This window comes from Aplysia californica, unplaced genomic scaffold (genome assembly GCF_000002075.1).
Source record: "Aplysia californica isolate F4 #8 unplaced genomic scaffold, AplCal3.0 scaffold00044, whole genome shotgun sequence".
NCBI classification, from domain to species: Eukaryota; Metazoa; Mollusca; class Gastropoda; order Aplysiida; family Aplysiidae; genus Aplysia; species Aplysia californica.
The window spans coordinates 908,396-934,084 of NW_004797314.1; the positions used below are offsets into that span (position 1 = coordinate 908,396).

The 25,689-nt window shown below is 40.6% G+C and overlaps 1 protein-coding gene across 1 annotated transcript in view; it reads left to right on the top strand.

Moving 5' to 3' along the window:
- Nucleotides 1–1,553: 1,553 nt before the first annotated feature.
- Nucleotides 1,554–25,689, top strand: part of LOC101864511 (titin homolog) — a gene marked incomplete in the record, with an annotated part of 108,366 nt that continues 84,230 nt past the window's right edge. Inside the window, 7 exon segments of the mRNA XM_035968182.1 lie at nt 1,554–2,126; nt 3,552–3,839; nt 4,970–5,026; nt 6,502–6,655; nt 7,578–7,754; nt 8,911–9,113; nt 11,195–11,302. Coding sequence (XP_035824075.1) covers nt 2,028–2,126; nt 3,552–3,839; nt 4,970–5,026; nt 6,502–6,655; nt 7,578–7,754; nt 8,911–9,113; nt 11,195–11,302 — 1,086 coding nt within the window.

Here is a 25,689-nt window from a genome sequence, read left to right on the forward strand (position 1 = left end):
GTGCTCGAAACAACTGCTACGCTGAGAACTCAAGCTGGCCGAAGCAGGCATGGTCAGTGTGTTTGACCTCTGGCTACATTATGATTATAGGATGAAAAAGTGCTTTGAGATCAACGGTTGTTATGTTGAATAGAACACATGTTTTCCTGCAGATATTCTCAAAAATCTCAAGCCCATAAAATAGAAGTTGTCGATTTTACATAAATAGAGAAACTTACTCCCGGGACAGATCTCGAACGTTACCATAGAAATAGAACACCACTCCCTAAAATAGATCCCTTGACGCTCTGCATAACATACGTCGCTTTCGCCTTTTTTAAGTCGGCATTTTTAATGACATTAAAAGTTCGTATCTGAAAGTAAGAGAAACATCTTAATTGTAATTCCTTATTTTTGATCTAATTAAACTTCACTTGGGTACGCCATAATGGAAGGTCAATATGGGGACTATATATCATCACCACCACCATATCACCATCACCATCACCATCACCATCACCATCATCATCATCATCATCATCATCATCATCATCATCATCATCATCATCATCAAGTAGAACCAATGTGCTGATCTTGACTGACAGTCAGTCTCTCTGCGCAAGGGACTGCTAGGCAACAGCTCGGACATTAATGATTTGCGCCGCAAGTTCAGTGAAACCACAGCCACAATAAAAATCAAGTGGATTCCAAGCCATGTTGGAATCGAAGGAAATGAGGCAGCAGAACAGGCTGCTAATGAAGCCAGAGAGATTGAAGGAGACAGACCTCCAACAACATGCAAAGGAGTCTTTCCAATGATCAAGAGGAAAATCAGAGACCCACAATGCAGTGCTAAGTACCAGTACCTGGAAGATGTGTGTTCTGGGTACTCCTGTAAGCGGGAACAAAATATCATAATATGTCGCTCAGGAGCAGGAACTAACAAGACTGCGGTTGGACCATCATTGGAGCCTAAAGATGGTATAAGAACTTTGTAAATGAAGAGCTCAGCCCACGTTGTCGAAAATGCGGCCATGAAAAGGAGAATGTCAAACATATGGTTGAATGTCCAGGATCAATGGCAATTCGAATGGAGTTATTTGGACGAGTGGAGGTGCCGCTAAGCATATTGACAATGGAGCCGAAAAAGAGCCTCGCTCTCGCTCGAATATTTCTCCGTGGAGTCCGCCAGGCCCATTAAGGAAACAAAATCATCATCATCATCATCATCATCATCATCATCAGCAGCAGCAGCAGCAGCAGCAGCAGCAGCAGCAGCAGCAGCAGCAGCAGCAGAGGCAGCAGCAGCAGCAGCAGCAGCAGCAGCAGCAGCAGCAGCAGCAGCAGCAGCAGCAACAACAACAACAACATCAGCAGCAGCAATAGCCCATCAGCAGTAGCAGTAGCAACAATAACAGAAGAAGCAGCATCAACAACAAAAGCAGCAACAGCAGGATTAACAATAGTACCTCAAGCATTTTCAGCTTTACAAAAAGAGTATTGCAACAGAAAATAATAGAATAGTCGTTCCACCCTTAACACGCGAAAAGAACGAAAGACCTAAAAGACTATGGCGGTCAGCACTTGGCAACGTCAAACAATATGGCGGCGCTATATCTCGTCGCCCTTCCCTTTGAGCGAATTCAAGTCGGTGTTATTTACAACAGTTTTCCTTCGTAAACGCAACATTTTCAATAAGCACACACTTTTTCAATTCTTTTATGTCGCTAGCGAAGATTTTTATTTGATCTAACTTTTTTGCATAATGACTGAACTGCATAATCCTCTCTGTGCCGCTTGATTGAACACACGTCGTTTGATCGGGCCTTATATGTTAGCGACAAACAACAAATCCCTTGTCTGGAGCAGGTCTACTTGAGGTCTATTTTTAGTTCTTTTGTACTGTTGAAAGTTCAGTCGAAGACGGTGTCATGTTCTAAGGAAGGAGGAAAGTATATAGACCATTATTCTTCAGACTTTAAAACAATTTCAGACATGATCTGCCACTGTTGTTATTGATGTTTGTGGAGTCATCTTATTGAGGTGCCATGACTGGTGGAGCCCTTAATCTGTCTCTGCTGAGCAGAGGAGTTGGTGAGGTTCACAAAAATGGACATGAAAAAGTGGAAGTGTTTCTTGAACCAGAGGTATGCATTTTCTACTTTGTTGTACCTGAATCTCTTATTCATTATAATCGGTTCATACACAGGGTGAAATTAAAAGTGACTAACTGGTAGTTTTTATTACTCTCTTTAACTTATCTATTATTGATTATGTTTAAGACTGGAAACCTGATATATTATTATGCTTAACAATTTTGTAAACCTAGCTAGTCGAATCCATGACGAATGAAAAGAATAAATATAAATGAAAGTTATCAGTAAGCCTACAATAAGCAATAGGGTACACAGTCATTTTTTATCCTCTAGATTCTATATATTTTCTATTAACTTTGCTGTGAACTAACTTTCTTGTTATTGAAAGAATTTATGAAAAAGTGTGCTATACTCGCTGTTGTTTTCATGTGTGCATGCAGTTTAATTGATATAAAATATCAGCAATGTTGAATGTTAAACTGAATGCTAGATTTTTTGTAATGGTGACAAAGTTTCCTTGATTGGTTGTTGAGACAAATTGGCTTGGAAGCTGTATAGTGCAGCAGTTTGCAGCACGCCAATGAAATTTCTCATGAGCAATTAATTCTTGGAAAGTTAAGACACCCAATTAAGAAAATGTTATGGCATTCTCCCACAATCAGTAGAAATGGAAAGCCTCTAATAACTTAAACAGTATAACCTTGACAATACAATGTTTAATGAAGAAGAGTACAAGTAAAATAAAGCATAACTTTGTAATTCAACATAAAATTTTTCTCCCCACGTGATGTGAGGTTTATGAAAATGCTATTATTTTTAGGCCTTGGTCAATATCTTTTTAACATTTGGAACTAAATTTTAAATTGCCTGATATCAGCCCCAAATAAATTACAAGGGGAGGAATGCCTGTGAGGCTTTTATTTTGTGAGGACTCTTGTTCTAGCCTAAGTGACAGATCGAACGGAGATGATGCTTTACTTCATCTAGTGATTGGTACTCAAGTTCTTTTGATGTTGGGCAGGTTGTCATTGTGCTACATGTATTTAACAGAAGACATGAAAACCTCTTTGTACCACCAGCCCTGCTGTTCCACCAACTTCATTGGGTAGGCAGTATAATGGAGTTTGACTGTATTTTTAACGCTCTTCATATTAAAATTCTGAATAAGTGTTAAAATTAATCATTTATATTACAAAATAAAATACGACTTCAAAATAATTACACTTCTGTAAACTGTGAATACTTGCTTTAGTTTCCTGTTAGTCCTATGTCTTTACTTTCACCAGTATAGTGTTTTAACTATGCCATGCCTTGTACTGTGAGCAAAGTATAGTTGATTATTTCTTTTTGTGACGTGTAGATTTCGCTTCTTCACCGTATATGCATAACTGTCCGGTTGGTAAATATGTCATGATTTTTTTAGACAGCATTCTAAGCACTGATTGACTATGTTTGTTTGTTTGTTTTATTTTCCAGGATTACTACAACTTCTCAAAGAACCCAAACAAATTTTACTTGCCACCGTTATCCTCCAATTATCCATCCTTCATCAATGCAAGCCCAACCATCAGCACTCGATCCCCAAGGGAGTCCAAGGAATTTCGGGTACCCAAAACTTTCACCACAAGGAAAGGGGCCTTATTGCTTTTCTCTGAGGACTTGGCTCAGAGGAACATGGAAAGGGCGGCCGCTGCCCGGAGGAGAGCAGCTAGTCAGGCTCAGACCAGCCACAGCCTTACACCTGCCAGCAGTGTTGACCCGCAGGTATATGTGCTAGTCCAAAGATCAGCTCACTTTGACGTTTTACTCGTCCCAAGGAGCAATATTTCTTAGCATCTCGTCAAAGGATGCTTCAGATAATTGTGAGGCATCGTATTCGATTCAGGCATTCGTCAAAATTATGAAGTCAAAGAGACTGACACATTTTCGTACACCATTTTCATAAATTTTTTAATGATATATTATATATATTATAATATACATATATTTATATATATATACATATGTATATATATATATATAATGTATATTCAGCATTTGCTGAAGAGCTAACAGGTCCTCCTTCTCAGCACATGTTGTATATTAGTGTGTACATTTTGACTGGATGTAATGCAGTGCTTCCCGGGAGTATTTTATTCTTTTATAACTTGCATGTTAAACATAACCAGATATTTGTTCAGAGCCAATTTTTTGGAAAGAGTTGATTCTTTTGGAAAGGGAGCAGCAATGAAAATATAGCTTCCTGAAGTAAATGTTGTGGCATTTTGAAAGGTATTGCAGGAGTGTCAAACTTGTGGAAAAGAGCGAATGTTTCATGACACAGTGGAATCAGGTGCTCATCAATATTTGGGCATGTGGAGTTATTGGTATCACCTTAAAGATTGTTAATTTATATAACTTTTGATGGACCCCCCCCCCTTCCCTGCCCCCATTTATCTTGAATAAAAGTTTGGTGACTTCCAGAGCTTGAGAATTCTTGGAAACTGAAAATTTACATTTTTGTGCCCTTAATCAACGTTTTTCAGAAAAATCAACATAGAGATTATGTGTTTTTAAATGGAGATAAAAGGTGTTCATCCAAAAAACAAAATTTCGAAAAAGAACTGCTTATATTGACAAGCAGCTGATTTCATCACGATGTTGCACAAATGCTTTCCGTTTGAATTTAGTTGACAGTACTTCATGACCAGGCTTCCTTTGAGCAAGGTAAGCCACAGCAGTGAACAGTTTCCAGGAGGGCAGCAATTTTCCCTTAATCTCAATATGATAGACTGAGAAAGATGCAAGTGATCATTCCAAGAAAACTGTTTCTCAAAATTGTTTGTTATCTTAGCCCTTCACTATCATTTTTCATGTAGTTTTTTTATTTCTTTTCTTTTTTTCTTTTTCTTCAGATTTACCTAAAAACAGTGGAGGACCTGGCACAATCCATTCTCAAATACGGATCACATGTAAGTAGCTTTGTGCAATATGCCTTTTAACCCTATCCGTACGTCGTGTTTTACTATCGTATCCATATGACATGGGGAACTCTGTGCCACCACTTTCCAAAGAGGAAATTTACTTGTTAATCTTATCCGTACGCTTTGCATAGCAGTCTGTCAAAATGATTTTTTAAGAAATACTGAAAGTTTCAAAGAGATCCGGACTAGAAGTATTCTAAAATATGAAGAATACAACCCCGGGGGTACAAAATGACCCCAGGGCGTACGGATAAGGTTAATAAATGGACAGCTTTCGCAGACATTTTCTTTTCTTTTTTTTTTACTCTGATATTAAAGCTTATTGACTAAAGGAGAACACGGTCATTTGACTCGTAATTTTTCTTCTCAAATTTTAAATCATTTAAGATTGCTTTTACTTGGTGTAAATGTGATAAAAAATAGGCAGTGTTTGTTCGAATCTCTAAAGACAACTTAAGGATAGCAAAAAGAATGAAACCTTTCTTCTTAGTGGCACAATGACATGCAGTTATCTAATGTTCTTGTTTGTTTGTGTCTGTATGATATGGTATGAGTTAATACACACAAACACACACATACACACACACTCACTATCACCCGCTTGCACACATCGCTCACAGCAGATAGAGAGACGAATGCACACACACACACACACACACTCACACACATACATACAAACATACACACACACAAACACACACACACACACACACACGAACTCTCACACACACACACACACAAACACACACACACACAAACACACGCACACACACAAACACTCATACGCACGAACACACACACACACACACACACACAAACACACGCACACACTCACACACTCACACACACATACACACACACACTCACACACACACATAATAATAATAATAATAATGGATTGCATTTATATAGCCCACATCCACTTATGCAATGCTCTATGCGCTTAACATGATACATATTATGGATTTACAAATCAATTTTAAAGGCACATAGTGTTACATACACGTGCACACACATATTCACGCATGCACGCACCACACACACATACACACATACGTACACACATACACACATACGTACATATGCACATACGCACATACAAACTTACAACGATCAATGGAGGACCTGGCCTACATTCACACCAATTCGCACACATCACTAAAAGACACACACACACACACACACACACACACACACACACACACACACACACACACTCAAACACACACACACACACACTCAAACACACATACACTCAGACCTATACACACGCATTTTAGTGAAACGATAAAGTGGCCAAATGGGAACCAGAAAAGTTGTATATTATTATGTTCAGCTTCTGTACACAACTTTAGATGCACAGATCATACCAATTGGCTGAAGGGTGAAAGTATGACACACATCAGAAGCACAGACAGAAAATGATTGTTTTCTTAAACATTTTTTTGATTTCTCTATGTCAGGACCGCCCAGATGACAAGGTGTATCTCAAGTTTGTACACGCTCGTCGGGACAATTTTGAACGTCAGATACGTCCGGGCTACTCTGCCAAGCGTTATTTATCCACATGGACTCGCAACTGGGATGACACCGTCTTTGGAAATGTTATCAAGAAAGGTGAGAGTTTATCATTTCTCAAGACTGTTATTTGGAAAAAGTAAATGTATTCATAGTTTACAATTTCTTCCCACTATTAGCACAGTCTTTGCAAATGCAATAAGAAAAAATGCCCTGTTAGCTTTGATAATATCCTGCTTCCTTTGACTATGATGTGGAGGATCTTCGTTCGAGTCCCCAATAGGATGTTTCTGAACTTGGATTGTCTGGAGAGTTTTCATCTCCCCTCACTTAGAGGAAATAGATATTATTTGGAGGTACTGCCTCAGAAGTAATCTCACAGTGTTGAAAAGGATCATCAAACACATATCATATTATCAAACTAACAATCTATTTACACTGCATTTTTTGCGTTGTAACAATTTTAATTACAAATATTGACCAGAAACCATCCGAGCAGTGAGCTGTTGAGAAAAAACCAACTTGTTTCGCGCGCTTATATGACCTTATGCAGTTGTGAGCGTCGTAAAACCCCATTATAAACTAAAAACTAAACTAAAAACTAACGACTGAAAAAAACCAGATTGATCATTCTGGCTGGCTGTCAGTGGAAAAGCAACAAATGTTTAAAGTGCAGGCTTTCTATAATTGGCCAATCAGACCTCGAGGATCTCATTCTGTTTCTGTCTCTCTCTCTGTCTCTGTCTCTGTCTCTGTCTCTCTGTCTCTCTGTCTCTGTCTGTCTGTCTGTCTGTCTGTCTGTCTGTCTGTCTGTCTGTCTGTCTGTCTGTCTCTCTCTCTCTCTCTCTCTCTCTCTCTCTCTCTCTCTCTCTCTCTCTCTCTCTCTTCTCATCCTCTCTCTCTTCAGTACATCCTTGAGTAAAGACAATCCGTTACGGGCACATTGATCATAATATGTACGTTCATCTTTAAGGTTTCATTTCAGTACTAAATTGCCTAAAATATTTTTTGTCCCGGACAGGCTACATCACAGAGAGGTCTCTGTATCACTACAACCTGGTGGTGCCAAACCTTCGACGGCGATTGTTCTACGAAGACCTCTCTCACATGCCCCAGCCGTACCGCCTTATGCGCAACATGTTGATGATGCCAGGAAGCCTGTCAGGATACACCTTCTACCGGGCTCCCACACAGTTTTGTAAGCTCATGTGATGACACTTTGTTCATATTTTTGGGGGAGGATGAAATAGAAAATGAAAAAAAGGGGGGGGGGGAGGTGGGTAGAGGAAGAAGGGAAGGAGAAAAGGAGCTTAAGAGAATGCTTTATCATAATATGAATGAGAGGGAGAGGGAGAGGGAGAGAGAGAGAGAGAGAGAGAGAGAGAGAGAGAGAGAGAGAGAGAGAGAGAGAGAGAGAGAGAGAGAGAGAGAGAGAGAGAGAGAGAGAGAGATGTGGGAGAGAGAGGGAGGGGGGATAGAGGGAAGGACAGAGTGAGTTAGTAAAGGAGCTAAAGAGAAAGCATTATAACATGAATTGCAATGCAAGGTTTTTCCACATAGAGTGGCTCATGACACACGGGACTGGATGCCTCCTTTTAACTTGCAACATTTGGCCTGCTGTTCTTTTACATTTGGATTATATGAATGGAACAAATTATGTTAAGTTTGAGGTCTGAGTCAATGTGGGTAACTAATTTTTAATCTTTTTCTCCAAAGCATTTTCTCTCAACTTGGATAGAGTGCTTCACCATGAAATTTGTTAACAAAAGGCACTCTTTGAAATGAAAAGACCCCATCCCCCAAAAACTCAAAATGAACAAAAAATGTTCAAAGTTGACTTTGCCAAGTGTTGAACATCTTCTGCCCAATGAAAGAAAAACTTTTGAAAAATGATAACACTTCCAAAACAGAAACATGATCAAGGTTCTGTATTACCATAATATGGTTTTGTTTCTTCCTTTCTGATCTCAATCAGAAAGGTATCAACATATACTCTGTAAATGTGAAGTTATTTTTTTTCAACATGCCTTTGTTACTTGCTGTTCTCAAAGCAAACTGATAAGTAAATAATCAAACCACCTTTTCGTGGGTGGTTGGAAGGAGCACTGGTGTAGTTTGCTCCTTTATTCCTATCAAACATTTATCATCTTTATCTCTCCTCCTTTTTTTATGTGTTTGTTACTTTCTAGTAAAATCTCTAATCTTTGGCACTTGTGTGACTTTATTATATTGCAAGTACCATAAAACTTTTACTAAAATCAAAACTATACAACCACTTTATGAAGGCTTTACTTCAGTGTCAACTATGTTCTTTTTTTCATGCTTCGTGCAACATCAACTTCCAATATAAAAAGTGGAGGAAGATGATTTTGATGACCATGACTCCGAAGTCCTGGGTCAGAGATCCGACAGACTTCACAACATCCGAGTGATCAAGACCCAGGGCGGGGTACAAGAAGAGGTGGCATACTCTGACCTTGACCGCCAGTCCCAGAAGGACGTCATCACAGATCTGCTGGTGAAAAGTGCTGTGCATTATGCCCTGAAAAAACAAGAGGTGAACAACTGAATTTTTCTCCGATATAATATGTGGGGTGTCCTGACAAAACGGGTTACTTCTCGCAATCCCCAAATTGAGAAATTGGCCAAAAATCAACACTAAGGTAAAATTTGTAGATTTTTTATTGATACCATCTTCTTTAGGTATTAATGCTTTTATTATTTCATACTTATAAATTGTAGCAGCTTCACCTGTAAGGCTGATGTATCTATTTTCAAAGGCTCGAATCCGAGAAGTAACTCATTTTGTCAGCACCCTTCACATATGCTCTCACTTTTCACATGAGCTGTTTCAGTTTTTTTGGAATGAGATAAGTCACTCCATAAAAAATGCATCCTCTTCAATTTATATGCAATGACGTAAATGTCAATACGTGTGTTGACAGCGATATTTTGTTTCATTTCTCAAGTGGATGTTCATTAACAACAACTATTTGTTGCTCCTTTTTTTTTTTGATACCCAATGCCTCACTTCCTGAAAATAACATCCCTCTTGAAACAATTTCTGATGTTGCCTCCAACACTGTTGTGGGCGTTTTGTTTTGTATCGTAAGAAGAGGAACATTCTACCTATTTTTAAGGTAGAAAGTAATCGCTTGCATTCTTTCATTGCAATAACCCCTGAATTTTTAAATGGCTCTGTCACATAAAGAACAATAAAATGAATAACTAGAATTCCACTCTTTAGATTCGTTGTTGGGGAATATAGACTACAACAGCAAATACTATAATAAATACAAAAGTGATTCAGAGGTCCTATCTGCCTCACATAACACATACTTCTTACAAACACGCTATTGCTTCTTACCTCTGTTCTGCTCCCTTTTTCATAAGAATTGCTCGGGGGCTCTCGTGGCCTAGAGGTTAAGGTGTTCACCTCTCTTTCAAAAGTCCTTGGTAGCACCAGAAACATTTTCTTCTATAAATTTGTCTCTTTTCACCTAACCTCCTTTCCTGCTCTCTAACTATGTTCTGTCGTCTGCTTTCGTCTCTATCTTCTGCCCCCACCCCCTCACCTCCTTTGCCCCCTCCTCTGGGCTCCTGACTCTTTTTGCAGCCTTTCTACTGCTACTCCTTGGCTCCTTCCTACTGCTGTCTTCCTGCCACACCCCTGATCTTCTGGTAGGAAAGATCTACACCTAGCCTTGTCAGACAACGTCGAAAAATTTCGGAGGTCCTGTATGCAAGTTAAGCACATTAAAGATCCCTTTGTGATCTAAAATCAATAAGAGTAGGCTTCAGTTGCCACCCGCGCAAAATTCAAAATTTCCTACCGACTGAAAATGTTCTGTTTGTTCCATGAGCTCATTTGACCTTATGCAGTTGCGAGCGCCGTAAAACACTTACCCCCCCCCCCAAAAAAAAGAATTGCTCAACAACACAGCTCAGTGACCCCTGGCCTTAAAACTGTCTTTACCAAGGACCTCACTGTATGCCCTCCTTTACACATTGCTTGAAGTTATTAGAAAGTTTGAACTCACTAACCACATGGCCACTGAACCCCCCCCCCCCCCCATCCCCCTCCCCCCTCCCTATCCCTTTACACCTTCTTTAGCCTTCAAAGTGTTCAAGATTTTAATAATCTCATTAGGTACCTTAGAACCCCAAATCTCTTTTACCCCCCCGAAAAGCTGACCTCTATCCATGCCTTTGTTTTTGTGACTAGCTGTGGAAAGATACTTGTATTCGAGCTCTGAAAGTAATGGTTAAATATCAAAGTACCTCTAAATAGTATGCTGTGTTGCCAAACCATACTGGGATCATTTTAGATATCAGAGGAATTGGCTGTCTATTACATCACAAATAAGGGAGAGAGCTGAAATTGCATTTCCATAAAAATGAAAACAATTAATGTTTTTTATGGTGAATTAAATTACGCAGAAACTTTGTAAGTGGTCTACTGTCCTATTATCCAGCAAAGTTTCAGATGCAAAACCCAACAGTTTATATTATATTGAGAGTTGTTCATATCATAAGAAGCTGTGATCAAAGTAAACCCAAACGTTTTCAACGCAGTTCAACTTCTTTATGATCATTGAATGGATCTCTAGAACCTTCTCATTTCTTTGATTTGTGCAGGAAATGTACGAGGAGTCAATCATCATGGCTGTGCACAGTCAACAGCAGGGAGGCGTAGAGCATCCAGGCGTGACTCAGCAGGAGTTTGACATGCGGGATGCTGTGGAGGTGAGTGAAACTCATACTTCAGGAGCTCTCACAGGCCATAACAGGAGATTTTAATCTTTTTGGATTCCATATTCTGTCTAACCTACAACTCTATCGATCACCTGTCTAAGATGATCACATGTACAAACAGCAACTTCCTATTTTACCCCTTGCATTTTTAAAATTTCATAATGACATTGTCCAAAGTGCCCACCTGTCTAGGACAACCACTTTTGGAGTTGGTGGCTGTCTTGATAATTTTGACTGTATATGTGAGGCAGCGTGGTGGAATCAGGCTCTCGTCAATTTTTGGGCATGTAGAGTTATTGGTATCACCGTAAAGCTTGTTCACTCGTCTTTATTTGGATGGAAAAAATATCCATTTATCTTGAATGCTAGTCGAGATATTTGCGAATGATGGAGGTGGGGGTCACCTGTTTTCAGAGGTAAAATTAGTGAGAAAATGGCCACCAAAGATTAGTTATTTTCTTAGCTTAAGAGTCCGTGGTAACGAAAATTTTACATTTGTTGTCCCTTTAATCAACGTTTTTAAGAAAAATCCTTTCAGAAATGAGTTCTTTAATGGGCATGAAAGGTGTTGAGCCAATAAACAAAAATTTGATAAAAATTCATAAATCTGCAGAAAAATGCAAGTTTCTTCACTTTGATTATTTTGACGAGAGCCTGATTCCACCACGCTGCCTCACATATGGAATTTTTGTCCTGATTTGAAGGAGGGTATTTGGGGTGAGGGGTAGGGGAGTGTTCCTGATATATGCGAAATAAGGTCTGTGTTGATGTACCTGTTTTTGCCTTTGTGGTAGGTGGAATTCTTAGGATTTTTCCTTCTCTGGCTCTTCTTAAATCTGATTCTGGAGTAGGTGGGATGGAACACGTTGTCTTCTGAGAGGGAAACAAAAACACTTCATTAGTAGAGGTGGAGAGATATCTAGAAGGGGGCTCTTGCGACCTAGAGGTTAAGGTGTTTGCCTATCATTCAAAGGTTCCGGGATGGAATCCGGGTAGCGACGGAAAAATTTTCTTCTCTAAATTTGTCTCCTTTCACCCTCTTTCCTTCTCTCCTGCTATATTCTGTCGTCTGCTTTCGTCTCCACTTTCTTCCCCCACCCCCTCACCTCCTTTGCCCTCTCCACTGGGCTCCTGATTCTTTCTGCAGCCTTTCTACTGCTACTCTTTGGCTCCTTCTCACTGCTGTCTTTCAGCCACACCCCTGATCTTCTGGTAGGAAAGAGCTTCACCTAGCCTTCTTGGACAAGAGCGAAAACACGATAAAGATCCCTTGGTGGTCCAAAATCGATAAGAGTATGCTTCGGCCGCCACCCGGGCAAAATTCAAAATTTCCAACCAATTGAAAATGTTTGGTGTGCTATATGACAGACTTTATATAGTTGCGAGTGCCGTAAAACAATTATCTCCCCCCCCCCCAAAAAAAAAAAGAAAAAGAAAGATATCAAGAAACATGCTCAGCGAAGTCTAGTGCTCCTTTGTGTTACTTGCCTTTGGTTTGCTTGATCTTCGCTGACGGTTTTGTTCTACTTGGAGACTTGGCATACTCGCTAGTGTAAGAGAAAGCCGATCGATTTCTTTGCTGTCCTCCGGAACAATATGTGAGGCAGCGTGGTGGAATCAGGCACTCGTCAAAATAATCAAAGTGAAGGAACTTGCTTTTTTCCGCAGGTTTGTGAATTTTTATCAAATTTTTGTTTTTTGGCTCAAAACCTTTCATGCCCATTAAAGAACTCCTGTCTGTGTGGATTTTTCTGAAAAACATTGAATAAAGGCACAAAAAATGTAAATTTTCAGTTACTACGGACTATTAAGCTAAGGAAATAACTAATCTTTGGCGGCCATTTTCTCACTAATTTTACTTCTGAAAACAAGTGACCCCCACCTCCTTCTTTCGCAAATATCTCGACTTGTATTCAAGATAAATGGATATTTTTTTCATCCAAATAAAGACAAGTGAACAAGCTTTACGGTGATACCAATAACTCTACATGCCCAAAAATTGACGAGAGCCTGATTCCACCACGCTGCCTCACATATAATGTCCTATGTATTTGCCCTGCTTGGGGACTAAGAGAATCTGTAGAATCTGTGTTGCTTGTACACGATTTTCTAGAATCAGTCGCAAGCTACCCCAAAAGACTGACAGACAGATGAGCAGACAAATTAACACTCACTCACGCACACTCACACACACATACGCACACACACGCACACACACACAACCACACACATGCACATACACACATATGTACACACCCTCACATTCATGCTCATATTCACACAAGCACTGTCATTCATGCAAACATAATAATGTATATTATGCATACGCTTATACGCGCGCGCCCGCGCGCGCACACACACACACACACACACACACACACACACACACACACACACACACACACACACATGCGCACGCACACACATACACACACACGTAAACACGCACACTCACATACTCACGTTTTCTTTCACAATAAAAGTCCAGTTATTTTCGATTGAAGTAAATGGGGGTCCCCCCGCGTCCGAGATAAAATTAGCGAGAAAATGGACACTAAACTTTAGTGACTTCCAAGGCTTGACACTCCTTGGAGACGGCAAATAAAAAACAACAACATTTTCAGTGCCTTTGATCAACCATTTCCAGTACTATCCACACCAAAACGTGTTTCTCAAAAGGACGAAAAAATTGCCAAAAGGTGGGAAAAATATCTGTTTCTTCAATTTCATTTTTTGATGAGCGCCCGATTTTACCACGATGCCATATAAATTATGCCTGTGCCATTAGACAGACGCGGTATGCTCGAAGTACAATAGCGGGTTCACACGACTTTTGGGGCGATGGTGGAGAGAGATGGGAGTGGGGCAAAGAGTTTAGGTGTGTGTAAACTCCTTGGAGTGGTGGAGCTTTGGGGGCTACGGGTTAAGTGCTTTCTGTCCTCCCTTTCTCGGCAGCTTCCAAAATTGTCCGTTTGTTTTGCGGGTGCCCTCCCCGGAGGTGCGGATCGATAGGATAACAATCGGCTCGACAAAAGCACCTGTCGCTTGTTGATGCCGGTTGCCGATCTGGACTCATCTCTCTCTTCGCCCCCCCCCCCCCCCCTCTCTCACACACACACACACACACACACACACACACACCCACACACACATACCCAAAAGCGCCCTGACCTTTTGAGGAGTCACACAACCTAAATCGTTCCCTGGTGCGAGTTTGAACAGTTGTAAAATCCTTACTTGACGGCGACGAAGAAGAGGAGGAACAAGAATAAGAATAAGATCAAGAAGAAACAGGAGTGTGTGGGGGCGGGGGGGGGGGGGGGAGCAGGGAGAGGAAAAGGAGCAGGATGAGGAAAGAATGGGAGGAGGAAGAATTGGAGGAGGAGGAGAATGATTAATTTGGCAACCTTGCTGGGATAGTAATTGATTAGAAAGTACACATAAATGTCGGTTTCAGCTAGTGACTGGGTTTGTAATGTTATCAGTGTGCGTACTTGTGGAAAAGTCACAGTTTCCAGTACTCTCAGATGGCTTAATTGGGTTGATGCTGTAGATTGTCGACATGTTGCGTATTAGTAATCATGTACCCCCCTCCCCCAACACACACACACTCACGCTCTTCCTCGCACTTTGTCTTTCGACAAAGTATACAAACTTCGTAAGCTGAATTAATGCACTTGCAGTAAATAAGACTGAAGTACGTAACTGCTGTTAGTGTTAGATAGTCTGAAGGATCACCTGATAAGTATTTCTCTCTTGCACTTTCACATTTTAAACTTTCACAAAGGACGTGAGACGTTTTCGTCCCATCCGTCAGGACAAAAAGTGCAGTGCAGAATTCACTTTCGGACAGATTTTGCGAAAATGTCTGTAGGGAGATGTATGGATGTATGGAATTTGTTGCTCGTAACCTAACCCGCTGCCTCCTTTTCCTCCTCCCCTTCCCTTCGTCCTCCATCATCTCCCCCTCACTCTTCCCCTCACTCTCCCCCTCACTCTTCCCCTCACTCTTCCCCTCACTCTTCAGTGTCGTAGGTTATTGCGCCCCCGACCACAAGGGGTCTTTGCTTGTCTGTCTTCGGCGCGATAGACACCGTCTGTACGACACCCGGAAGTCACGTTTTGATGTCGACGAGTTGTGCTATAAGATCTCGGAAACACGTCTTTGCTCGGAAATTGTGAAGTGTATGCTTGCGTTTTTCGGTACAAAACTGTGAGCCATTGATTCGAACTGTTTCGTCGGATTGGATACTGTGTTAGGCTTATATTGAAACCTTAGGTTGCCGACGGATGAAATTTTTGAAGTGCGCTTTAAATATGTGTACATTCACCCCCCCCCCCCCCCGGCCACCAAATCTATTTCCATCTCTCACTTTCTCCTTCCCTCTTTCTCGATCACATCTCCCTCCCCCACTCTCCCTCTCTTGTCTTTCTCTCCATCTCCCTTTTTCTATTTTTGTCTGTCTGTCTGTCTGTCTGTCTGTCTGTCTGTCTGTCTGTCTGTCTGTCTGTCTGTCTGTCTGTCTGTCTGTCTGTCTCTCTCTTTCTCTCTGTCTCTCTCTGTCTCTCTCTCTCTCTCTCTCTCTCTCTCTCTCTCTCTCTCTCTCTCTCTCTCTCTCCCTCTGTCTCTCTCTCAGTTGCATTTGTCAGAGATCAATTTAAAGTGTTCGCTAAGAAGGTTAATCTCGGTCAACTGTTCAGATATTTTTTTTAATACGAAGCCCAAAATTTTGATTTTTTTGGGGGTTACTTTACCAAATTGCAGTTTTTTAATTTGCAGTATCGGTTGCATATTATATTATGTTCAAGAAATGTTTTGTTGAAATTCAAACTCTAAATGTTGAAAAAATCAAGAAAAGCTACTTAATGTGGATACAATTGTTGAAAAAGAATGAAACTGTTTTTTTCTCTACTGAACATGCTCTATGTAATTAATACTTTTAATTACTTCATGAACGACATTTAAATGTATTTTGGATAATGTACAGGAAATAGTTATATTGAGTTCTGTGCTGTGAGTTTGAGATACCTTGAACTTAATGATGACAAAGCAAATAAAAAAGTAGATAGGCCTAAAGAATTTGAAAAAATGAAGCACAGTATTCTGGCCATATGTTTACGATGTTTAGTAGTGCAAGTTGTCCGATTTCATTTTTGTCTTGTCATAATTCACCCTACACAGTACATAAGATGACTTGCTTTATCGACGTTGTGAGAAATAGATTTTGTTATTTCGAAGAAGAAGAAGAAGAAGAAGAAGAAGAAGAAGAAGAAGAAGAAGAAGAAGAAAAAGAAGAAGAAGAAGAAGAAGAAGAAGAAGAAAAAGAAGAAAAAGAAGAAGAAAAAAAGGAAGAAGAAGAGGTGTGAGAAGGAGGAGGACAAAACAGACGAATATCTCAAAGAAGAAGAGCAAGGGAATGAGGAGGAGGAGGAGGAGGAGGAGGAGGGCGAGGACATTCCGTTATTTTCTTATCTGTCAAACCAAACACGGTTCCCTTGTCCGGCTTATCGTTCCCGTTTACGCGCTAATTAGTGTCAGTTGTGCTATTTATTGGCAGTCTGTTGCTTTAGTTCTACCGCCCGCCGCAGTTTTTGTTTCGCTGTGATCGATATGCAAAAGTGGTTGTTGGCTGCCTTATGATGGGGCGACGCTTCCCTCCTGCCCTTGTTCCTATAGTCATATAGTGCCGTGATTCCAGCTCTGACACCCGTAAAGCCAGCAAGTAAGGCCCGTCTCCTAGCTGGACTTTAAACCAGTGTTATGAAATATTTTGTTCGAGTTGTGTTCCCAATTGCAATAACTAATTGTCTTTGTGGTCCACCTGTCTAGGATTTAAGACCCAGTTGTTCTATTCGCATCTTTTGGCAGCTTTAACCCTAGAAGCGCTCAGCGTTTCACCGGAAGTAACCCGCCAAAAATAGGCAGTGACGTGAAACAAAAAGCGTGAGCCCAGAATAAAGATCACAATAGTCTGTTGCAAGTTTGCAAGTTTGTAATAATATTATTTTTTAATGGTTATTGTTTTGGTTACTGCGGATGGTTTGGACTAATTGACGGTTATTCAAGCGTACCTGATGCTAATGAAGTTCCACACTTCGCATGTGTCGTCGGGTGTTGTAACTATCTTCACGGCGTTCAACCGCTTTGATTCCTATGAATGTTTCTATTTCATCTTCAAAAAAGAAAGCTGCTGAGTGCCGAAAAGCATTTCGTGTGCACTATTATTGAGGCTGCGTCATGCCGAATCTGTTTTCTTTCTGCCGTTGATATTCCGAGTATGCAAGATGTGCAGGTTTGATTCTTGATGGTGGACTTTGATTCATTGCGTAACCATGTTGAATAGCAGATCGTTTGGTGAAAACTGTGGTAATGTCTTCTCCTTCTGCTTCTTTTTAACTTTTCCGTTAGCACTATGACTGTTCCTTGCGAAATTTAGTCACTGTCTTTCTGAGTTTTCAGTCTCTACACCTCCACACGCAAAGAGAACCTCTACTGGTTTTATCTCATTTTGGAGGCCACAGCATTTCTTTTTAAGACCTTAGCCTTAAAATTTGGTATTCTCATCTTTGAAATTACACACGCGTAGAATGACGTCTACTCTGTAGTGATTAGACTGTTCGCCGTTTCTCGCAGAAAGACGTGAGTTTGATTCCCCTAATTCTATCGAGTATTTCTACCTTCCATATTGGATGTCGTACACAACTCAGTCCACGTTCTGCCTAACTCGAAGGGTCGACTCCGAAGCAGCCCGCCCCTTAAATGACCTGCTTTGTGGCGATGAAGGTTTAAGCATAATAATTATTATTACATTTATTGCTGTTCCTCTCGAAACAAGACCGATGGCATGAAGTCTTTACGATTTCATATTTGTTGAATCTTTAATTTATTTTAGTTTTTAGTTTTAGTAAGAGTTTTACGGCACTTGCTACACAATAATGACATATAAGTGCCGAAGAGAGGTGTTACAAGAGAGTAACAAACACAAAAAGATGGAGTGGAGATAAAGACGATAGATGTTTGATAGGAAAGAAGAAGCAAACCACACCAGAGCGCCCGCCAACCACCCACTTAATTTATTTGAGTCCCTACAGTTTTCGGTAGTTCATTTCTTGGCAGCATGTTCTTGTGCAGTTCAAGAGATAGTAGCCTAAGAGCCTCGATACTGGCGCCTGTGGTGTAATGATAGGACAGGGGTGGTCAAAATAGTCGGATAACTTAAAAATCAAAATGAAAATCAGTTCAATTTTCTAAAAAAAAAGGATCACGTTTGCCGAAATACTATAGCAAAAAAATTAATTTTAGATTTTAAAGTTAGAGCAAAATAATTTTTTTGCTGAATCTTTTTAATTTTAATAATTTTATCATAGACACACAATTTATTTAAAGCTCATATTTTATAAACCAAAGAAGTGGCTCCCGATCCGGACAGTTTGCCCGCCCCTGGATGTACGCGTGAGAGTTTGTAAATTATTTCATCGAGTGTCTCCGTGGCACAGCTTTGGAATCGCTACCTCAGAATAATACAGTTTTATCTGCTCACTACTCACTTTTTCGAAAATAGATATTAAAAATTTTGAGTTCCACATTATATTAAGTTTTATTCGAATGCAGCTCTTTGAATATCTTGGTAACGACTCCGACCAACCTTGCGATTCTTATAGAGCAGAGAGAACATTATTTTAGTTTTTAACCTCATGATCTTAGCAACCCAAAACGGCCTAAAATGTTAGACAGCACTTTGTGACCCTGAGATAGTGGGATAGTGAGCTTGTGTAATAGGCTACCCAGCATTGGAAGAGCGAGCATTTCTGATTGTAGAATAACAAGTCGTTTTTTCTCCACCATACATTTCTTTGTTACATATAAATGTAGTTGGTGTCAACTCTGGATAGGTATTGCTTAGACTCAGGTATCAAACTTCGGTGTTACGTATCTAGAACTTCATAGAATTATGGTTAGTGTGTGTAAGAATGTTTGTCTTTAAGTTGAATATTTTACTCATTTTTCTGTTGTCACCACAAGACACGCCAAGACTAGGTCCTGGCTGAGACAAAAAAACACAACAAGCAAAGAACGAACAAGCAGACAAAAACACACCAAAACGAAACAACAAACAAAAAATCTAGTTGTCTCTTCTGAACACGGCTTCTCTTTGCAGTTGAGAGTGGCTCTTACATGACCGTAGAACACCTGCTCAATCAGTCATTTAAAAAAAAGCAGCAGAGACCTTTTACATTATACGTGTGGTGAAACGTCCGTTAATAATGCATATGTGATAAGCGGTAACGCATTGATGGGGGATTTTTAAATGACCGTTGCGGGTGTGTGTGTGTGTGTTACTGTTTCGATTTATGCTTCATTCTTAGTGTCCTTGCTCTACCGCCTAGAGTCGTGGGGGAAATGGTGTTAAGGACAAGCTGGCTAACCCAGATTTTAGGGGTTTCCAGAAATCTTGACCTACTCCAAAAGTGGGCATTGTCCTACCTATAAGAGAAGTTTGGCTTCTTTGATGAGTATATTTATTTGGTTATAGAGAAAACCCTCCTTGCTTTTTAAAGAAACTGAACTAGAGGCGAAAACTTTACCTTGGATTTTCTCAAAACAGCATTTTTTTGGGATAGCCCCCTTGTGCTTAAAAGCGACCAAATATGAATAGTTGGTGTCCGTTACCTTAAAAAGATAATAATGTCTGAGCTCAGGGGGTTGCTCACTGTTCCAATGTTAGATTACCCATTGTTGAGTAAACAATGGAGTGTGGGTGGTTGGCGGGTGCTCTGGTGTGGTCTGCTTCTTCTTTCCTATCAAACATCTATCGTCCTTATCTCCCCTTCTTCTTTTTAAATTTTTGTTACTCTCTTTTATTACCCTCTAATCTTCTGCCGCTCGCACGACCTTATGCAGTCGCGAGCGCCGTAAAACCTCTACTAAAACTGAACAACAATGGAGGTAAAATCGTTCGCTATTCCCATGTCCTCCCATCTCCACTCATCTGAATATTCTGCTGCAATGATGTATCGCGCTCACCGGCACGGTTTGTATAATTTAGGAGGCGGGCGGTTTCGATTCAGCTTGTTAGCAGCTATAACCTGGGGTACGTGGGGTACAACACCGTAGCAGTGGGACGGTAATATCCGATCAATTAATACATTCGCCTTACGGGATTGCTATTGTCGTGTTCCGCTTGCCAGTCGATGAACTCAATCTTGGTGACATGCTGCTGCTGCTGCTGCTTTTGCTACCTACCTCTACCACTATCACCACCACCACCACCACCACCACCACCAATAATAATAACACTCAACTACGATTAAAGAACTCAGGTTCGGAGCGCTTTACAAATAAAAGTAACAAGACAGAAACAGTGCATTATGTTCTGACTGAAAATCTAGATACGTCTACAAAAATGTATTAATCTTTGAAAACAGAAATTATTTGAGCCGACTTTTGAATGTATGAATACATTCTCTCTTAATTACCAGACAGTTCATTATAGATCTTGGGGACATTAGAAACGCTTGGGCCTGGGGTTGCAATTATAGTGTTAATGGACAAAATGGACGTTTATGCCGCTCGGGCCGTTGGAATGGGACTTAAATGCTTTGATTCTGAAAGCAGTGATTGGCGACGTGAGAGTCTTGATAAATCTGCCAAGTCAAGACCGAAGATGTTTGATGTAGTCGTGGAATCAATAGCACAAACCTCGAACTGAAGTGACGGTATATCGCCTCTGTGTGTGACGTGGAGGTAGAAAAAGCGTACTCAGAAAATGCCGAGAGGACGAAAGATTTGGGACTACTACAGTGATGGACACAGAGTTCTCTCCAAGGATGAGGAGAGTGTGTACTGGTATTTCGTGGTTGTCGACCAGCCACAGGATTTAGCTTTGAAAGGCCGAGGGCTCAAGATCAAATCCACGGCCTCCACGTTCGACCCTTCGCGGAATTTTGGCAGCTTTTCCAGACGAAAGGCAGAGAGGAGGATAAAGAAGAACCTAAAGCTGAGCATGGTGAGACAATAAATGGTCGCTTTTAAGGGCAAGCCGGCTAACCCAGAGTTCGGGGTTTTCCAGAAATCTTGATCTACACCGAAAGTGGGCATTTCCCTACCTATTGGTTAAGTTTGGTTTCATTGGTGTGTATATTTGTTTGGTTATAGAGAATACTCTCCTTGTCTTTTAAAGAAATTGAACAAGGGGCAAAAACTTTACCTCCGATTTTCTCAAAACAGAATTTTTCGGGATAACCCCCTTGTGCTTAAAAGCGACCAATTATCGTACAAGCATAGATGATTGGGGTGATTGGGGTGGGGTGGGGGGATAGAATTCATGCATACTTGAATAGAACAGTCTCATAAGAGAAGATTTGGGTGAAAAAAAAGTGCATGAATTAATAGAATACTCATGGGGCTGGACTGTAAACAAACGGTTTTGAAAAAAACAAACCCCAACCAAACCCAACAATTATTTTTGAAATTGATTTTATACACGCAATAGGGGAATAAACATTTATGAGGTAAACGTGCGTGATTTATTAGTCTGCCTCAGCAAGTCCTCAGTGGACTTCTTTCTTGAGCTATGATTTCCTTCTTTTACATCTTCCCTGTGCCCCTGTGGATCATAACGGACTCAATTAAATTGCCCTGGTTTCTCATATTTTCTTACCCCGCCCCACCCGAACAAATTAATTGAATGAGAAATAAAAGAAGGAAAGATAGAAAAATAGAAAGAAGGAAGAAAGAAAAAGAAAGGAAAAAGAATGGAAAAGGAAGGAAGAAAGATGCCTAAATAGAAAAAAAAGAAAGAAAGAAAGAGAGAAAGAAAGAGAGAAAGAAAGAAAGAAAAAACGAAGGAGGGAGAAAGAAAGAAAGCAAAAAAGTGAGAAAGAAAGAAAGAAAGAAAGAAAGGTAAAACAATTGAAAAGAAAAAGAACCAGTTTATCAATATTCCTCTTGCTAACCTGGAGTGGAGGACGGTACCCATTATGTAGCATTTACTGTTCCTTTAGCGCGGGCACAACTCTCCCACTAGTGAGTGCCACTCATGTGGCGCTGTTGTTTAGACGTAGGTGTGGAATGTTTTTGTTTGACTATGTGGTCGTTTTTAAGGACATGCGGGCTAACCCAGATTTCAGGGGTTTCCAGAAATCTTGACCTACACCAAAAGTGGGCATTGCCCTACCTATAGGAGAAGTTTGGTTTCATTGGTGTGTATATTTGTTTGGTTATGGAGGAACTTTTTTTGTCTTTTAAAGAAACTATACAAGGGTCCAAAAACTTTACCTTCGATTTTCTCAAAACTATTTTTTTCGGGATAGCCCCCTTTGCTAGATAGCGACCCTTCTGTATAGCTCTTTCTCCTCATATATGTAGGCTGGAGGTCCAATTAATGAAAATCCACACTATCTTGCCGGTCTTGGAAAAGTTCGCCATGTATCAAGAAGGGTATGTGACCCATAGAAAAGGAAAATGGATTTGCCTTGTTCGCAGGTTGGCTATCTTCTCTTTTCCCCCGGCATCGCTGTTCTTTGATCTAGGGAGTGGTGAGGATCTATGCAGAATGCACTTTAAGTTTGTTTCAGATAAATACTTCATAAAGGTTAATAAAAGACTTTAGCACTCAGGGTGCTCCAGTGCGCGCACACACATAGGAAGACACAATGTCAGACACACAGACAGACACACACGCACAAAGACACACATACTCGCAGACAGAGACAATTAAGATAGTCAGTGTTGTGCAGCCTACCCTTTTTGTAGACACTAAAACATTTGAGTAAAACTTTTAGGGCTTTTTTCACCCTCTGAAACATTTCCTTAATCTGAGAGGGTGGCGTATAACTAGTAAAAGACAACTGAATGATTGTCTTTGAAAGAATTATGAAGCGATATGGAGCCCATGAAAGAAAAGCAAAAGAATGTATGTAGTTATTTAGCTGTATGACAGTCTTTGAGACTGAGGTGTAACATTGCATTCTTTGATGTTTATGTAACCTGTTTATCCGCGTTTCATAAAGTTTTCTTGTTTCTAAAAAATTGCTCAAAAAATTGCAGAATGGGTTCGGCAACGTTCCTTGTGGTCTTTACATTCCGTGACGGGTCTGAAGATGCTGTTGCTTATACATGTACTAATTTCATTTTTAACATTGTTGAGTTGCTCTAAGGCCGAAGTTAAAGTTCATTCCCGTTAGGACTGAGCTATGTTGACAGAGAAACTAGAAAACTTCCCAAACAACCCATGTTCAATAACGCCACAGTGGGGAATTTGAACCAAGGTCATTGGCACTACCCCGAGCATGGTACCAAGTGCCTTAACGATGTAGCCTCTGTCAGTTCTATGAGTGACTCGATGTCAAAGACTTTTTCTTTACTGGACCTCTGCTGTTTTTGTCAATTGGTCTCACTTTTCCCCAGCACGAAATGACCGGTATCGCCTTGATGTGTTACTTTTTCACCCACACGCACACATAGTTAACGCTCTACCAAATGGCCCATGTCCTAATTGGCCTGACACCCCCGCCCCACCCCCACCCATTTCTCACTCTCCTCCCCTCTCTCCCAGAGTCGTCTTGGCTATGTGATTCCACATAACCAGCTTGGACCTGCCAACTTGAACCTGAATTTGTTCCTCTCTAGCAGTAGGTGGCCATTTCTATGGCCCCTTTTCGACAAAGCCGTCGTCTTGTTTGCACAAATCACAGATCCCCTCCGTCCGCCCTCAGACTTATCGTCCACCGCTTTGTAATCAAGCCCAGAGCTTGCGGTGTATTTAGACAAAACTCTTATGTACACTAGATTCCTGAATGTATCCCTTGTCGGGCCAAGGGGACATAAAACACCGGTGAACTGGATAATGTACTGGCCCGGTCAGGACCCTTACACACCCCAGCGCTCAGTGTGATCGGAGATTAATTGAGGCACCTTGAGCGACACCTACTTTTTGTATTGGAGCTGGTTTCGAGTTTTCCAGCTGTCATATTCTGTTGTTCTTCATTTGGGAAAAAATAGATTTATTGTGAAACAATGACTTAAGGTTTGCGTGAGGACGTTTTAGAGTTTCGGAAAGGGACCCGTATACATTTAAAGCCAAACGATGTAGGGTATGGTGGCACGAATGTCTCGCTTTCCAGTTTCCTCTCCAGTACCGTTGTTTTCCTTTTTGATATACGTGTTAATCAAACGAACTGAAGTGTTACGGGATTCTTTTTTCGGACTTCTTCTAGTTTGATTCCTAACATCGTGTTGAGGAGTGTATATTATTTCGGTTGATGTTTAGAAGGACATGTTTATATAATGATATATGTGTACGTAATAATTTCTCTGCGTACTACTAATTTCTGGCTCCGACTCGCTTGGAGTACGGGAGTAAAAGATGTAGTCTCTCAGTCAGTGTTGGTTATTCCATCAGTAATTAAGGAAACAAAGCGTTAAATGTGATCAAGGAGGGTGCCTTTTTATGGCTGCTCGTTGTTGTAGATTTCACCCAATCTTGCTTACTCTTCATTGATTCACTTCTGTCCTTTCTATCATTTTGCAGTTGCTCACCTCTCTCTCTCTCTCTGTCTCTCTGTCTGTCTGTCTGTCTCTTTCTCTCTCTCTCTCTCTCTCTCTCTCTCTCTCTCTCTCTCTCCCCCTCTCTCTCTCTCTCTCTCCCTCTCCCCCCCCCCACGTTCCTTCACCACTCCGTATAGCTTAAACATGGTTATTGTTAATAATGTCAGCAGCTGTACATTTATATATATATATATATATATATATATATATATATATATATATATATATATATATATGTGTGTGTGTGTGTGTGTGTGTGTGTGTGTGTGTGTGTGTGTGTGTGTGTGTGTGTGTGTGTGTGTGTGTGTTATGGGTCTGTTTATGAGCATAAGCTTACATTGTGAGTGTATGTGTGTATGCATATTATGGAAGAGAGGATGTGTGAAAGACTATATGCGTGTGTGTGTATGTATGTATGCATGTATGTGTGTGTGTATGTGTGTGTGTGTGTGTGTGTGTGTGTGTGTGTGTGTGTGTGTGTGTGTGTGTGTGTGTGCGCGTGCGGCTGTGTTTGTACGCTCGCGTGTGGTGAAACTCCATACCAATGTGCCGATATCTGAACAATGAAGCTGAATCGTACCTTATGTTGTATGATCATATTATCTTTTTTAAATTGTTAAACATTCCAGTGTGTGGTTGGTGAGTGCTATGGTGTGGTTTCCCCCTTCTTTCCTTCCAAAGATCTACAGTCCTTATGTTCTCTCCTCCTTCATTTTTGTGTTTACTTCTCTCTTGCAACACCTCTAATCTAAGACACTTATATGACCTAATTGTGTTTCAAGTTCCGTAAAATGCTTACTAAAACAAAAACAAAACAAAAATCTCTGAC